Here is an 18,090-nt window from a genome sequence, read left to right on the forward strand (position 1 = left end):
CCGTCCCCCGCTGTGGCGTGGCCGGGCGCGGCGTGAGGCGGACCCTGCTGGTGAGTCCCACTTCCCGACAGTGGGCTCGGTCGGCGACGGGGCGGGGAGGCGGAGGATGGAAGTGAGCTTATCGGCCGTTGCGTTCTATCTCGCCAGCGCCAGCAGCCCTGTGGCGGCGACCACGATGGACCAGGAGCCAGGGAGCCGTGCGGAAGGCGGAGAAGCGGCCCCGAACTCGGGGGCTGCGGCGGCCGCGGCGTTCAGGGAGTCGGCGCTGCAGGTAGGGGGCCGCCCCGGAGTCGGTGGCGCTGAGGCTGAGGCCGGGGGAGCCCAGCCTCCTCGCTGCCTTGTCGGCCGGCGGCCTTTTGGCCTGCCCGGCCTTCCTCCGAGCAGGCCGCCCGCCGGAGGGGCGTTTCGGGGCTCCTCCTCACGGTATCCCCGCCTCTGCTCAGAGACCCCGGCTTGGGGACAAGGGGCGGACGCCTCTGCTGCCGGCGGCCTCTCCCAAGCCCTCCGCTGGCAGCGCCGCAGACTCGGAGGCGGCCGCGGCTTTCCGGGGCGATCTGCCAGCTTCGAGTCTGCAAAGGAGACAAGGAAGGCGTGTCCCCGAGAGGCTGTCGTTAGAGTAGCTGGAAGCCAGGTGACGCCGGCCTCAGTCTCTTCTCGGCCTCTCGTTGTGCAAGTGCCCGACTTGACATCTGCCCTTTGGTCAGCTCCCAGCAACTATGTGCGAAGGGTTTACAGGCTATTTTTCACTTAATCCTTATAACTTATGCATAAGGTGGGCGTTATCCTGTCTTTCCAGTGTCAACAAATAAGAGGCATAGACTGCAAGAGAAGCAAAAAGTTTATTTGGGGTCTCAAGAATTGCAATTCGGGAGACAGATTCCAGTAGAAACTCAGTGTGCTCCAGTTACAGGAGAGGAGCTCAGGGTTTTTCTGGGGAAAAGGGGGAAAGATGAGGCACGTTGTATCAAGGAAGAGTTCAGTGGTGCTAGATGAGGTAAGGCTGGGTTTGTGCTTCATAGATTGTCTTGAGATTTGGTCATCAGGCAGGAGGCTAGACTTGTACTTCATTGGTTAGCAGTTGGGTCATCAGCAAAGTCCAATTTTATCAGTCCTCACAAACAGGATATTTTTGTCCTTACTGACTTCTTGGAGTGTTGGTGGATTGGTCCAGTTTGGAAATAAAGAAAATAAATATGACAGGCAGTTGCTCTGAAATGGCTGCTCTGGCTCTCTTTTAATATGGGTTTCCTCATGTCATCTTTCACATTTTCGTCTTTTGGTCAAGATCTCTCTCGAAAGCATTGCTGATCAAACATTGGAAAGCATTGCTGATTGACTATTGGAAAGGATTGCTGATCAGCCATCAAAACATCGTTGGTCCCTCGTCACCAGGAAGGCTTATTCCCAGTATGCGTGTCCCACGTAGGAGGGAAAACGGTTTCCTTAGGAACCTTTAGGCCACATTGGAGCGACAGGAGCGACAAGAGCGCCAGAGCAAAGGAAGGCTCTACCATCAAATTCTTTTAAGGGTAGTCATCTGTAGTTCCTTGAAGTTTCTCATGTGAAGTTTCATGTGAAGCCTTACTAATCATTTCCAAGTGCCGAACAACCATTATCCAAGTGGAGTTTTTATAACATTGAGCTATGCAGAGGAGAAAAAGTTTTACAACAACTAGAATTCCTATAATAACAAGCAAAATGGTAAGTCCAAATTGGAGAATAGACCTGAACCAGGAGTCAGTGCCTGAGGGCAGCCAGCTAAAGTGATCCAAGAATGACAGGATGTCAGTGGCCACTGTATTTAACCATTTGGCTTGTGCCCCGATTCTGTCTCGTTCTGTCTCTACCTTCCCAGAGGTGTTTACCCAAGTAAAATGAGGTATTTACAACAAATACAAATGTTACACTTACGTCTCTGGAGGTTTGATTGGTTAGGTGAGAAGTTCTAGACACTTAGCACCATGAATTAGGGGGGGAATAGTGGAGAGATTGGTAGTTAAATGTACTGAAGGATTCTCTAGATTCATGTACAGAAGGGGGTTTCTGATGACAAACCTAATAGTCAGAAAGATTTCCCCCTATTGTAACAGATTGGGAGATACGGATAAGAGTATTGTCTTTCTAAGAAAGAGGGAGAAGATAAGGCAAGAAGCAACAGCAAGTAGCACGTGTATGGGCCTGGTTCAGCCATTTTGGGAAAGCTGTCTGCCTCAGATGTCAGCTGCTTCTCTTCCTAGGCAGTTGGATTTGGAGGTCTCCAGCGTTTGTACAGGACAGCATGTCAGATGGAGCCTTCTTTAACTGTGAGATGTATCTCCAAAATTCAGTGCCTTCTAGTTCTGCAACAGTGTCAGTGGTTAGGAGCACTTGGTAAGGTCCCTTCTGATGGGGCTTGAGGGCTGTGTTTCTCTGATGATGCTTCCAGAATACCCAGGCACCAGGCTCTAGATTTTGACCAACAGGAGCCTTTAAATTGGAATCTGGGAAAGCTTCTTTAACCTGTTGCTGATAGACTTGAGGATAAGACATTAGAGACTTAGAGCAGCTGGTCATATTAGCATAAGACAACAAGGGTTCAGCAGAAGGTTGTATACCAACAGACACTGACCTGCCAGTGACCGTCCCATGTGGAGTCAGTTCATGTTTCCTGAAGAGGGTACTGCAAACAGTTGGTGAGACCAAAAGCAATATTTTGTTTCTGGCAGATGGAATAAGTTAAGGTTATCTGTAGATGGCTAAAGCTTTTTCTACTGATATTTGTGGGGAAGACACTTAAGATGCTGGACTTAGTGCAAGGGTGCTTCTGTGGTCATTTGCCTCTTTTCCCCCTTTTTTTCCCCTTCAGTCTTAGAAATTGGTGATGGTGTAGATAACAGTTCCCAGAGAGGTTACAGCCCTTTTGAGATTAATAGGGGAGGTTTGGGGTCTTGGTGGAAAGCATGGGTGAAATCTGAACTGCCACTAAACCTGCATTTCTGGTTTTGCAAAGATTTGTAAGATAAGGACTGTTGCTTTCAATTCCTCAAAAATTAAGTTGTAACTTAAATGACATCATAGGTTGATTTACCTGTCCCACTACATTATCCCTAATTTGCTTCTTTCCTTCTGAGTACATAGTTTTATTCTAATTTAGGGATGAAGGCTACGAATATCAGCTTCTAATTTGGCCAAATTTCTGATCATAAGTTACTAACTCCTTTCAAGTATCTTGTCAGGTTTCAGCTGGGACAAATAGCAGATACTTCTGGCAGTATTAAATAACTCCATTAATATTAATTTTTAATTTTAGTTTCTTCTTGTCTGTTTAAAGGAATAATGTAGCAGTTTGCCAGAAAATCTCTCAGTCTCGTTAACTCTGGGAGGAGCCGATTCAGGCCTTCCTTTGAAAGTAGATATGGGGGTGTCTGTAAAGGCCTTAACTTAACAGACTTTTGTATAGTTTTTTCTTTTAGGTACCTCTTACTTCTTAATTTTTCATTAGCTTTAAGGAGTGACGCTTTCGGCAAGGCTATTTTGGAATTTTGATCCTTTGCTTTTAAGTGCACTGCTTAACTGATCTTATCTGATTGGGACGTTCCTTCTCCTGGTGTGTATAATTCCCCTGAGGCTGAGGCTGGCAGCACTTTGGCAGGACCCTAGCCAAAAATGGGAGTCCAACCCACATTTCTGTTCAGCCATATTTTGGCTTTCAACCTGACAGTTACTAAGCCAAGCTCTCAGGACGTGACAAGTTTAGTAAGATTTTGCTGTTCCTTGCAAATATTTACAGCTTCTGGAACCATAGTTTTTAAACAGGTGTGCCAGAAGGTGGCATGCTAGATTCTTTAGAAATTAAAGATTGCATTCAATTTGTCTGGTCCTTGGTTCTCAAATCTAGTGCACAAAAGACAAGTTTGAGAAGCTCAAAAGAGCCCCAAAGTGGCCACTGTATTTTTAAATCATCTTTAGTATTATTGGTCCACTGGGACAAAAATTTATTAGAGGAAGGACCATAGTTCTTAAATATAAACCCAGCGGGAGTTCCTGAGGGAGAAACTTCGCGGGAACTGTTAGAAGATGAAATTCCCATGTTAAAGCGTGCCTGGACAAAGAGATGCCATTTGCAAGCCCCAGATTGTTACCTGTACTTCTGACCCGCTGGCCATGGCTGTTTGGACAAACAACAAAACACACAATTTGAGCACTCCCCAGGTAGGGGGTAAACCCTCAGATGGCAGCGGCTGTAGCTGGCTCAGAGAAGCCTTTCCACTTGGCAGTAGCTTGGAGACAGTTGTCTCCTGGGGTGTTTATTTTCTAAAGACATGGCAAAATTTACAACTTCAAACGACAGAGAGAAAAATGCAAGTTGTTTTTGTTGTTGTTTGCCTGGGAGTTTCCGGTAATTGCAACTTAAAACTTTCCTTCAGTCTTAGGAATTGAATGTGGGTGGAGAAGGAGTGGAGGCAGTGACAGAGAAGGAAGTGTCAGCTCACTTTTCTAGCTTTGCAAGCTTTGAGAGAGGTCTGAATTGGCCTCAGTGAGTTGAGAATTAATAGCTTGCAGGGAAGCAACTTTTTCGGTGTTTCGTTTAGATACCTCAAGATACCAATTGAAATAAGCTTCCCATTCAATTTGTTTGACTTGATAACCTTTTTTCCAATTGAGCACACAAATAAACCAATTTAGGGATTTCAAAGGAGCCCCATTTAGGCCACTGAAGCCTCCAATCATCCGAATAATGTGAATCCAGCAGGACAAAAATCTACATTTAGAAGGCCTGTATTCTTTAAACATCTAACCAGCAGGAGTCCCAGAAGGGGGGCTGCTGTTGGGCAGTTTCCTTAGAAAATGTCTTCCCATTTGTAAGTACTTACCAGAGAGACAAAGGCCCAACAAGGAACCAAGCAAACAAGTCCTTAACAAAGCCAACAACGACAGGATGGTGGCCAGAACCGGTATCAAAGGACACCCAAATAAGGAGTCTGAACCCCTAACAAGGGCAGGAAATTCAGGCCCAGGAGGACTTACCACTGGGAGCCAGAGCCGCCAGGAGGAGACGATAGAGCACAGAGGACTTTTTACAGGTGCCTCGCTGGAGTCCACACAGCGGCACTGGAATCGGAGGTCAGTCCCTCTGGATCCCACTTCTGACACTACTATGTAATGTCAACAGATAAGAGGCATAAACTGCGGGAGGAGTAAAAGTTTATTTGGGATCTCAAGAATTGCAATTTGGGAGACACATATTCCAGTAGAAACTCAAATGTGCTCTAGGTACAGGACAGGGGCTCAGAGTTTTTATGGGGAACAGGGGAAAAGATGAGGCACCTTGTATTAAGCAAGAGTTCAGTGGTGCTAGATGAGGTAAGGCTGGGTTTGTGCTTCATAGATTGGCTTGAGATTTGGTCATCAGGCAGGAGGCTAGACTTGTACTTCATTGATTCGTTAGCCATTTAATCATCAGCAAAGTCCAGTTTAATCAGTCCTTACAAACAGGATATTCTTGTCCTTACTGACTTCTTGGAATGTTGGTGGTTTGGTCCAGTTTGGAAGATAAAACAAAAGGTGTGAGGCAGTTCCTCTGAAATGACTGCTTTGGCTCTGTTTTAATGTGGTTCCACCAATGTCATCGTTCACCCCAATGAGGTTACTAAGGCTCAGAGCTGTACTGTCCGTTAGAAGTGTAATTCGAGCTGAATTGTAAATTGTGCATTTTCTAGTAGCCAGATTAAAAAAGTAAAAAGAACCTAGTGAAATTAATTTTTTTTTTTTTTTTTTTTTAAAGATTTTATTTTTTCCTTTTTCTCCCCAAAGCCCCCCGGTACATAGTTGTGTATTCTTCGTTGTGGGTTCCTCTAGTTGTGGCATGTGGGACGCCGCCCCAGCGTGGTCCGATGAGCAGTGCCATGTCCGCGCCCAGGATTCGAACCGACGAAACACTGGGCCGCCTGCAGTGGAGCGCGCGAACTCAACCACTCGGCCACGGGGCCAGCCCCCTAGTGAAATTAATTTTAATATTATGTTTCATTTAACCTAATTTATCAAAAAATTAACATATAATTAATTCAAAGTGAAGTTAATTTTAATAGTATATTTTAGTAACCCACTTTTTCAAAAACATTTCAACATGTAATTAATATGAAAGCTATCAATGAGGTGTTTTACATTCTCTTTTTGGTACTAGTCTTTGAAATCCTGTACCTATTTTACACCTACTGCACGTCTCAGTTTGAACTAGCCACATTTCAAGTGAGCATCAGCCACATGTGGCTGGTGGTTACTCTGTGGGACAGTGTAAGTTCTGCGAGTTAGGTAAGGCTTGGAGGTTTGTTTTGTTTTGGATTTGGTAGTCTAAAGTAGCAGTTTAGGATTTTTGGTCAAGTAAAACTAATGAAGATATTGTTTTAAGTGAAACCAACTCAGGAGTATACAGTTTTGGCCATTAAAAATCTCAAGTTGCTCCTGTGTAGAAATCGTAAAACCCTCAGTGAAAATGAAGTTTTTCCATATTTTTGAGATTACCTACCCAAAATGTTAGTTAGTAAGACATTTCCCCTAACCTACAGAGAATGTTGCCTCAATGTGAGTATAGCTCCTAGATGTAATTTGCATTAGCAAAAACTTTTCCACCTACCAGTTTTTATATGGAATTTCTTGTTTTTTCTCTTACTTAAGGAGGAGGAAGGTAACCTGCAGGAATTCAGGGCAACACTAGTTGATTAGGAAGCCCCTTTTCATTTTCAGTTGAGTGAGACCTGTTGCTGACAGGCACGCTTGAACTGAACCTTTCAGTCCATGGTACTTCATGTGCTTTCCATTTCCTTTCTCCTTCTCTTACTGTAATTGATCTCATCACTGTTTCAGCTTTGAATCTCTCTGATAGCAAAGTAAACATACCTATACTGATTTACCGGATAAATGTTTGAAGAGAGGCTCTTTTTGGCTTAGTGATATTATGTTATTTTCATGTTCTTGGTTAAAAAATAAGAAAATAAATATTTAAACAGTAAAGAAGCCTGTAGAGCAAGAAGTGAAAGTTGTAGGCATACCTCATCCCCTGTTCCTCATGTTTCCCAAAGGTAACTGTTAAGTTTTGGATCTATTCTTTATGGAATTTCCTAAGCATATATAATCGCTTCTTTCTGGTTAAACACAAATGGGTTCTTACTGTACAAACTGTTTTCTGACTTTTCCTTTTTGCCCCTTCATTCACATTTCTGAAGCAGAAACATCTCTTGGAACCCAAGATCTATGTATGGGGATTTGACCACAGTAAGAGGGAAGAGGCCAGTGAAGTGGAGGCGTGGGTGGATGGAGAGGCGGCCGTCCTGTACTGCCTTATCTGTTTGTCACAACCGAGAAATCCCAAGTGCCATGTAGGGAGAGAGTAAGAGATAGGAGCTTAGGTCTGGGTTGAGAATTAGGCCTCAAACCAGGCTGCCCAGAAGCTTCTTTGAGTAGACTTTTAACCAGAATCTCAGCCTCAGTATTGTTAAAGGAGTTAAAATTTCAGTACTACTCATTAACTTATTTATTTAGCACCCCTGCTACCAAGCACTTATGATCTGCCAGGAGCTGTAGGCTAAAGGGTATAGCAGTGAAGGATACACACTCTGCCTACTTGCATGTTGCTAACCGCCTAGGTTGGGAAGGTGATGCAGAATAAATCCCAAGTGTAGTACCTGTTTTAAAGAAGTTCTGGGTGCTGTGGGAGTATATAAAAAGAAAATTGCTGTTAAAACAGGCTGTGAGGAACAAGAGGCGCAGATTTACATACAGTCTGGTTAACCATAAAATGTGTTGTAATAAAATGTTAATTATTAACATTGCATCTCATAATTTCTTGGTGTTGGGAAACTGTCTTTTCAGACCTTTGGAGTTTGTTAAAATGGAATTTGTATAATTGACAGTGAAAATTTTCTTACTTCAAGGTTTACTTTTGTCTAGCGAAAAATGAAATGTTTGCAAAATTCAGAGAATAATTTTCATTTATAATTGTTGGAAATCTTGTACAAAATTATTTTATGGTTGGTTTTACCCATCAATACTTCCCTTAACTGACTCCCTCTTCTCTCCCTGCAAGTAGAGGTTGGAACACATCATAGATTGTCTTTCACAGATTTTTTTACTTGCCAGTCTGGTTCCTTAAGATGAAGCATTGACAAACTATAGCCTATGGGCCAGGTCCCTCCAGCCACTGGTTTATATAAAGTTTTATTGGAACATGGTAAATTCATTATGTATTGTCCATCGCTGCTTTCGCAGGGTTCAGTAGTTGTGGCAGAGGCTGTATGGCCCACAAAGCCTAAAATATTTAGTATCTGGCCTTTCCAGAAAAAGTTCGCTCACTCCTGCTTAAGATGATAAACCTAAAACTTGGGTTTTACTGTATTAAATGTTAATATCAAGCTTTTTAAAGAAAGCCCTTAAATAAAATTCTCTTTAATAAAAATCTTCATATAAAGTGTGATGACAGAGCAAATAAAATGCCATTTTTAATTACATATTATGTATAGAGACTATTACTCAAAGTTCCATTTATACTTAACTATCTTTGGTATTGGAATGAAAAACGTGAATCATGTTTCAGCCTTCCCCTTTGTAGATTTTTTTTTAACCTTTTGGAAAGAATACAGCCAGGAGTCAGAGTTAATGGGAGAGTAGCTAAGTTTATACTAGTTATTATGACCCAGCCAGAATATTTTGATTTATTAAAGTTGCCTAAGGAAGATAAAGTAGTTGAGCCAATGAGAGACACCCCTTCTCCTTTGCCTGTGTCTTAGAAAATAAAAATTAGGCCAATCAGAGATTGCTAGAGGGAGCAATGAGAAGCTGCTTCTGCTCTGATGGGAGTGGGTGGGGGTAGAATGGGGTGTGGTTATGAACTGTGAGAGGTCTTAGTTCTATGCACTGACTGGGACTGTTGCTTTGGCATCAGATCCATCCAGTTAGTAGGATGACTGGAGATCTAATCCAGCTCCTCTGACTTTCCCTTGTCTATAAAGGAGTCCAAAAAGGCATGGTCCAGAAGGAGACATTGATGTCAGGACAACCATAAACCCAATCTTACATCAAGGGGAAAAATGAGATGGGGCTGGAATGGATCACCGTGCCTAGGGACTGGGGGTGAAAGAAAGGTGGCTTAGGGGGACCATTTTTTGTCCATTTTGTTTATGGACACAATGAATGGCTGGTCTTCCTTTATTAAGGGCTGGGATTTGTTTGGAGCCTCAGGACAGGCTAGGGAGAATTATGGTTTTTGTTTTTTCAGGTTAATCCATAGATAGTCCGTGTTGTCAGGTTTTCATGATCTCAGTTCATGTATAGCTTAAGTTCACATATAGTTTAATCAGCAAGTCAGTTATAGTTGCTGTCAGTGATATCCATGTGTGTCATGGAAAAAATGCATTGTTCTTTGGGTTGGATATGCCTGCATTCAAATCTTGGCAAATGACTAAACTTACCTTTGGGAAATGAAGGACAGAGAAGAACCTTATATCTTTTCTAAGAAGGCCCTTAGAGGATTAAGAGGAAACAATGCATAAAAATAAAGTTACTTATACTTGTATAACTGGGCAATTCTAGTCCACTATTTTTGTCAGTACAATCCCATCCCTGCAAATGCAGTTCAAAGACCTTTTCTAGTGGTTGAATAGTAGTCATGGGTTTGAATTACGTTTGGTCATATCAACAAGTGTGAGAATATTGACAGAGGACAAAATTTTTAAACTCTGGACTAACTAGAGAATCCCACTGACATGGCCTCTAATCATGGCAGTCCTATAGTCCTGTATCATTTTGCTTTGGTTTAGTTTTAAAATTGTACCAGTAATACATGAACATAGTCTCATCACAAAAACAAAACGAAACAAAACAATGAAATACAAAAAGAATAGAGCCCCCTTGACCACTCCCTTTCCTGTACCTCCTCCCCTGTCTTCGTTCACATCCCCAGGGGAAACCACTGTTGCCAGATTTTTCTTCAGAGTTACTTGCACCGTGCCTTTTGGAAATCTTCTAGTACAAAGATGCAGTAAAGGCTTTCTCAGGAGTTGAAACTTGAGGCAAGAGGAGAGGGAAAAGCTCTTCATCCTCTCCCACGATGTGCATTTACTGCGAGTTTGGAACATGGCTGTACCTATGTATGAGGTAAAATTAGGATTTCCCTAGGAGTGAAATTTGGATGTAGTTAGAATTCCATAGATTAGGATAGTTGTAAAATTTGTAAAATCTTTTTACTATCAGGAAAATTCTGTTGTCACCTATATATTACTGGCTAAGAAATCTGGAAGTTCAAAGAAAAAACACTGATGGCCTGCTTTCCAGATCTGGTTTACAAATGAGTTTTATTTGCCCTGCACAGTGCTTTACAATTTTTTTCTTTCTTTCTTTTTTTTTTTTTTGAGGAAGATTAGCCCTGAGCTAACTACTGCCAATCCTCCTCTTTTTGCTGAGGAAGACTGGCCCTGAGGTAACATCCGTGCCCATCTTCCCCTACTTTATACATGGGACGCCTACCACAGCATGGCTTTTGCCAAGCGGTGCCATGTCCACACCCAGAATCCGAACCAGCGAACCCCGGGCCACCGAGAAGCAGAACATGCACACTTAACTGCTGCGCCACCGGGCCGGCACCTACAATTTTTTTCGTTTTAAATGTCTTTAGTTGGGGCATGCTTTCTCCAAAGGGTACCCCCTTCCACCTATAGCTTTGCTCATTTTTGGTACCTGCTTGACACTAAGAGACTTTTATATTTGGAACTCCTGTTTTGAGAAAAGGAGAGGTTCAGAGTTAAGGTGAACTGTTTTGGTTTTGCTCACACATGGCTAAGCTCAAATCCAAAGACTTAGGAGAATTCCCTAATATAAACTATTATTTTGTTTTACACGTCTAGCATATGTATTTGTGCATCTATATGATTTTCCTTTGATATTATACATTAATCCTTCCATAATTAGCATTATTCTGTAAAATAATTGATGTCTAACATGTCTTCACATATTATACAGCTTTGAAATTGCTGTGACCTGCAGTGTAGTGCTTGATTTCTTAGCTGTTGACATAAACAAAAAGTTTAATTGGTTAAGTTCTATTTTTTAACCCCGGTAGTAAGTATGCAGATGTTTGCTTTATTATTCATTAAACTCTTCCTATATGCTGTTGATACTCTTGTGTGTGTATGATCTGTTTTATTTTTTAAAAAACTGTTTAAGAATTGTCTTATGTTTCTTTATTTCCTAAAATAAAGCAACCAAAAATTTTTTTTTGTCATGTGAAAGATTAATCTCACTTGAAACTCTCATTTTCTTAATTTATTATTGACATTAGGTGAGTAATGAAAGAGGCTTTGAAAATGTAGAACTGGGAGTCATAGGAAAAAAGAAGAAAGTCCCAAGGAGAGTCATCCACTTTGTTAGTGGTGAAACCATGGAAGAATACAGCACAGATGAAGATGAAGTCGATGGCCTGGAGAAGAAAGATGTTCTGCCTACTGTTGATCCGGTAGGTTTGATACTGGTGATCCTTTTTTCAACCGGTTTTGTTTTGGTTGGGTTGTTTCTCCTTAAATATTGAATGGAAGAGGCTTTTTGAGGTTTAAGTCAACTATATTCTGATTATAAAATTATGCATTATGATTTTGGTAGAAAATAATATTTTTACACAATATTGCTGAAAATATTTCCTGTGTTCCAGTAGCTTGAAATAGTTTGTTTTTGAGTGTCAGAGTTCTTTGTCAGTGTGGATATGTTTCTTTAAGATTTATCTTACTAAGTGGAGTGATTGGATTTCAGTCTCTTTTAATTAAGGGTTGTGCTACCATGATAGTTTCCAGCTAAAACTTAGGTGTTGTCACTTCTTTTTATATTGTCTCAGGTTTTGATTAGAAGATAGGAATGTACGGTTCTTAACTTTATGTGATTCACCAGCTAAATTTAAGGATTTCTAAATCATAAAAGACGTGGCTATAAAAACTGGACAGCCACATGCACAAGAATGAAGGTAGACCATTATCTCACACCACACACAAAAATAAACTCAAAGTGGATCAAAGACTTGAAGATAAGTCCTGAAACCATAAAGCTCCTGGAAGATAAGATAATGGTACACTCTGACATAAAACTTAAAAGGATCTTTTCGAATACCATGTCTTCTCAGACAATGGAAACAAAAGAAAAAATAAACAAGTGGGAATTCATTAGGCTAAAGAGCTTCTGCAAGGCAAAAGAAACTAGGATCATAACCAAAAGACAACCCACCAATTGGGGGAAAAGTTTTGCAAGTCATATATCCTATAAAGGGTTAATCTCTGTAATATATAAGGAACTCATACAACTGAACAACAAAAAGAAACAAACAGCCCGATCAAAAAATGGGTGGGGGGGGGCTGGCCTTGTGGCCAAGTGGTTAAGTTCGCGTGCTCCGCTGCAGGTGGCCCAGTGTTGCGTTGGTTCGAATCCTGGGCATGGACATGGCACTGCTCATCACACCACACTGAGGCGGCATCCCACATACCACAACTAGAAGGACCCACAACGAAGAATATACAACTACATACCGGGGGGCTTTGGGGAGAAAAAGGAAAAAATAAAATCTTTAAAAAAAAAAAAATGGGGGGGCTCGCCCCGTGGCCGAGTGGTTATGTTCGCGCGCTCCGCTGCAGGCGGCCCAGTGTTTCGTTGGTTCGAATCCTGGGCGCGGACATGGCACTGCTCATCAAGCCACACTGAGGCAGCGTCCCACATGCCACAACTAGAAGGACCCACAACGAAGAATATACAACTATGTACTGGGGGGCTTTGGGGAGAAAAAGGAAAAATAAAATCTTTAAAAAAAAAAAAATGGGCAGGGGATATGAACAGACATTTTTCCAAAGAAGATATATAGATGGCCAATAAACACATGAAAAGATGTTCATCATCACTAATCATCAGGGAAATGCAAATCAAAACTGCACTAAGATACCACCTTATGCCTGTTAAAATAGCTATAATCACTAAGAATAAAAATAACAAATGTTGGAGAGGGTGTGGAGAGAAGGGGAATCCTCATACACTGCTGGTGGGAATGCAGACTGGTGCAGCCACTATGGAAAGCAGTATGGAGATTCCTCAGAAAACTAAAAATAGACCTACCATATGACCCAGCTTTCCCACTACTGGGTATCTACCCAAACAACTTGAAATCAACAATCCAAAGTAACATATGCACCCCTATGTTCATTGCAGCACTATTCACAATAGCCAAGACATGGGAACTATCCTAGTGCCCATCGACTGATGATTGGATATAGAAGATGTAGAATAATATATACGATGGAATATTACTCAGGAAAAAAAGGGCAAATTCATCCCTTTTGCAACACATGGAAAGACCTAGAGGGAATTATGCTTAGCGAAATAAGCCAGACTGAGAAAGACAAACACCAGATGATTTCACTCATATGTGGGAATATAAACAAGCACATGGACAAAGAAAACAGTTTAGTGGTTACCAGGGGAAGGACAGTGCGGGGTGGGCACAGGGTGTGAAGGGGAGCACCTATGTGGTGACAGACAAGAAATAATATACAACTGAAATTTCTCGATGACGTAAACTATTATGAACTCAAATAAAAAAAAATTATAAGACTATCTGGGGCCGGCCCCGTGGCGCAGCACTTAAGTGCACATGTTCCACTTTGGCAGCCTGGGGCCTGCCGGTTCGGATCTCGGAGTGGACATGGCACCACTCATCAAGCCATGCTGTGGCAGGTGTCCGACATATATATATAAAAAAGTAGAGGAAGATGGGCACGGATGTTAGCTCAGGGCTAGTCTTCCTCAGCAAAAAGAGGAGGATTGGCAGGTGTTAGCTCAGGGCTGATCTTCCTCAAAAAAAAAAAAACTGTATAGTTTGTTTATTTATTATTTATTTTATTATTTATTTATTTATTAGTGGAGAAGATTGTCCCTGAGTTAACATCTGTTGCCAGTCTTCCTCTTTTTGGTTGAGGAAGATTGTCCCTGAGCTAACATCTGCGCCAGTCTTCTTCTGTTTTGTATGTTGGATGCCACCGTAGCATGGCTTGATGAGCGATGTGTACATCCATGCCTGGCATCCGAACCTGCAAACCCAGGCTGACAAAGCAGAGCATGTGAACTTAACCACTATGCCATGGGGTTGGCCCCTATATGTTTTTTAAAAACGAGTGTTGCCCTTATAAGTAGTCGTTTTGACAGTTCAGTTGATCAAATATTTTCACTTTCTAACAGGTACTATTTTAGGTGCTGGTGGTACAGCAATGGGCAATATAAATTTCTGCTCATATATGCTAGTGGTCAGACAGGCAGTAAACAAATACTATAATTATCAGACTATGAAAAGTGCTATGAGGAAAATAAAGTAGCAGGATAGAGAATTATTAATTTATATTTGAGTTTTAAAATGTTAGATTACTAGTTTTTCATCAGATTTGATTCTAACTATAGGTTATTAAAAAAATCAGATCCAGATTCTCTACTAGAGAAAATATTCAAAGAATTGTGCAATATAGTCTAAAGGCAATTCTAAAAGCGTGCAGAATATTGCAGAGGTGTTTCATGCAGTGGAAGAATTGTTGAAATAAATCTTTGTCTTTTAAATTACTTTGAAGGGGTTAGTTCTTATGTGTCTGTATAAATTTGTGTATATAAGCATGTTTTTAAAAGTTATTGTCTCAAAAGTTGCCCTCTAATTACACAGAAACTAATAATAAAGGCTTGCAAAGAAAAAATACATCCTTCCTACTTTCCTAAAAATTTACTCCTTCTTTAAAGTTTTATTGAGATACAGTTCACCTAGCATACAATTCACCAATTTAAAGTTTACAGTTTGGTGGTTTTTAGTATATTCACTGAAATGGATAACCATTACCACAGTCAATTTTCGTATTTTTGCAACACCTCGAAAGGAAACTTAGTACCCTCTAGTTATCGCTCCCTATCTTCCAACCCCCAGCCCCTGACAACCGCTAATCTACTTTCTTTCTATAAATTTCCCTATTATGGACATTTTATATGGAAGAACTCATATGTGATCTTTTGTGATTGGTTTCTTTCACTTAGCATAATGTTTTGACGGTTCGTGCATGTTATAGCGTGTGTCACAACTTCATTCCTTCTTTGATATGCCACATTTGTCAGTTTGTGGGCATTTGGGTTTCCACCTTTTGGCTGTTAGGAATAATGCTGCTGTGAACATTTATTTACAGGTTTTTGTGTGGATGTATGTTGTCATTTCTCTTGGGTATGTACCTACAAGTGGAATTACCAGGTCATATACTAACTCTATATTTAATCCTTTGACGAACTGCCAACCTATTTTCTGAAATGGGTGCACCATTTAAATTCCTGACAGCATTATATGAGGGTTCTCATTTCTCCACATCCTCATCAATACTTATCTTTTTTTATTCTAGCCATCCTAGTGGGTATGAAGTAGTATCTCATTGTGGTTTTGATTTGCATTTCCCTGATGACCAATGATATTGACTGTCTTTTCATGTGTGTATTGGCCATTTGTATATCATCCTTAGAGAAATGTCTATTCAGATCCTTTGCCCATTTTTAAATTGGGTTATTTATATTTTTATTATTGAATTGGAAAAGTTCTTTGTATATTCTGGATAGAAGTCCTTTATCAAATAGATGACTTGCAAGTATTTTCTTCCATTCTGTGAGTTGTCTTTCACTTTCTTGATAATGCCCTCTGAAGTACAGAAGTTTTTAACTTTGATGAAAATCCAAATTATCTATTTCTTCTTGTTGTTGCTTGTGCTTTTAATGTCATATCTAAAAATCCTTTGCCAAATCTGAGGTCATGAAGATTTATCTCTATGTTTTCTTTTAAGTTTTATAGTTTTAGCTCTTATGTTTAGATCTTTGATCTATTTTGGGTTAATTTTTGTATATGGTGTGAGGTAAGGGTCCAACTTTTTTCTTTTGCATGTAGTTTTCCATTTGTCCCATTGGATGATTTTGGCACCCTTGTTAAAAATCATTTGACCATAGGACATGGTTTTATTTCTAGATGCTTAGTTCTACTCCATTGATGTATGTATGTCTGTCCCTATGCCAGTACGACACTGTCTTGATTATTGTTACTTTGTAGTAAATTTTGAAATTGAGAAATGTAAGTTCTACTTTAGTCTTTTTTAAGATTGTTTTGGCTATTCTGGGCCCCTTGCAATTTCACATGAAATTTAGAATCAGCTTGTCAGTTTCTGCAAAGAAGCCAGCTGGGGGCTTTGTTGAATCTGTAGATAAATTTGGAAGTATTGCCACCTTAATGATAAGTCTTTTGATTCATGAATCTTTTAATTTATTTAGCTCTTCTTTAATTTCTTTCTTTAATGTTTTGTGGTTTTCAGAGTGTAACTTTTGCATTTCTTTTTAAAATTTATTTCTAAATGTTTTATTGTTTTTGATGCTATTGTAAATGGAATTGTTTTCTTAATTTTATTTTCAGATTGTACATTGCTAGTATATAGAATTACAATTGCCTTTTATATGTTGATCTTGTATTCTGCAGTCTTGCTGAGCTTTTTTATTCTAAGAATTTTTTAGTGGCTTTCTTAGGATTTTCTATATGCAAAATCATGTCTTGTGCAAATAGAGGTGGTTTTATTCTTCTCTTCCAATCTGGATGCGTTTTATTTCATTTTGTTGCCTAATTACCCTAGCTGGAACCTCCATTACAATGTTAAGTAGAAGTGGTAAGAGTGGACATTTTGTCATGTTCTAAATCTCAGAGGAAAACTGTTCAGCCTTTTACCATTAAATATGATGTAGCTGTGGGTAGTCTGTAGATGCCCTTTATCAGTTTGAAGAACTTACCTTCTCTTCTTAGGTTGAGTTTTTTGTTTTTTTTTTTATCATGATGGGGGTATTGGATTTTATCAAATGCTTTTTCTGCATCAGTTGAGATGATTGTGTGGTTTTGTTCTTTATTCTATTGATATGGTGACATTATTTGATTTTTGAATGTTAAGCCAACCTTGCATTCCTAGGATAAAACCCACTTGATAATGGTATATAATTCTTTTTATATGTTGTTGGATTTGGTTTGCTAGTATTTTGTTGAAGATTTTTGCATCTATATTCATAAGAAATATAGGTCTGTAGTTTTGTTGTGATGTCTCTGTCTGGTTTAGATACCAGAGTAATACTGACCTCATAAAATGAATTGGGAACTGTTCCTCCTCCTCCTGTTTTTTTGAGAGAGTTTGTGAAGAATTGCTATAATTCTTCTTTAAATGTTTGGTAGACTTCAGCTCTGAAGCTTCCTGGGCTTTTCTTTGTGTGTAGCATTTTGATTACTCATGATCTCTTTCTTTCTTGAGCCAAGTTTCAGTAGTTTTGTCTTTCTAGAAATTTGTCCATTTCATATGTTATATAATTTACTGGCATGTAATTGTTCATGGTATTCCTTTATAATCCTTTTTATTTTCTTTTTCATTTCTGATTCTAGTAATTTGGGTCTTTTTTTTTTTTTTTTTTGTCACTCTAGCTAAAGGTTTGTCAATTTTGTTGATCTTTTTCAAGAACTAACTTTTGGTTTCATTGATTTTTCTCTGTTGGTTTTCTTTTCTCCATTTCATTAATCTCCACTCTAGTCTTTATTATTTCCTTCCTTCTATTGCTTTGGGTCTACTTTGCACGTCTTTTTCCAGTGTGGAAAGTTAGGTTATCTTCCTTCTTTCTTAATTAGCTATGAATTTCCCTTTAAGCACTGCTTTAGTTGCATCTCATAAGTTTTTGTATGTTACATCTTCCTTTTCCTTCATCTCAAAGTATTTTCTCTTTTCCCTCTTAATTTTTCTTTGACCTATTGGTTATTTAAGAGTTTGCTATTTATTTTATACACATTTGTGAGTTTCCCATTTTTTTTTTCAGTTATTGATTTCTAACTTCATTGTTGTTGGAGAACATACTTTATATTATTTCTACCCTTTAAATTTATTGAGGATTGTTTTGTGGCTTGGCAGATGGTCTGTCTTGGAGAATCTTCCATATGTACTTGAAAAGAATGTATATTTTGTTGTTGGGTAGAGTATTCTATAGATGTCTGTTAGGTCTGGTTGGTTTATAGTG

The 18,090-nt window shown here is 39.8% G+C and overlaps 1 protein-coding gene across 2 annotated transcripts in view; it reads left to right on the forward strand.

Moving 5' to 3' along the window:
* LOC106827099 (signal recognition particle subunit SRP54) overlaps positions 1–18,090 on the forward strand; it is a 79,206-nt gene that overhangs the window by 47,898 nt on the left and 13,218 nt on the right. The window contains exons 1-2 of one of the 2 annotated variants that reach the window (XM_044765496.2): positions 57–271; positions 11,309–11,482. The exons of the other annotated variant lie outside the window; for it this stretch is intronic. Of the exons in view, the coding sequence (XP_044621431.1) occupies positions 107–271; positions 11,309–11,482 (339 nt within the window). The 5' untranslated portion in view covers positions 57–106. Of the gene's footprint in view, positions 1–56; positions 272–11,308; positions 11,483–18,090 lie in introns of those variants that run through there. 2 annotated transcript variants of the gene reach the window in all.

This window comes from Equus asinus, chromosome 2 (genome assembly GCF_041296235.1).
Source record: "Equus asinus isolate D_3611 breed Donkey chromosome 2, EquAss-T2T_v2, whole genome shotgun sequence".
Lineage (NCBI taxonomy): Eukaryota > Metazoa > Chordata > Mammalia > Perissodactyla > Equidae > Equus > Equus asinus.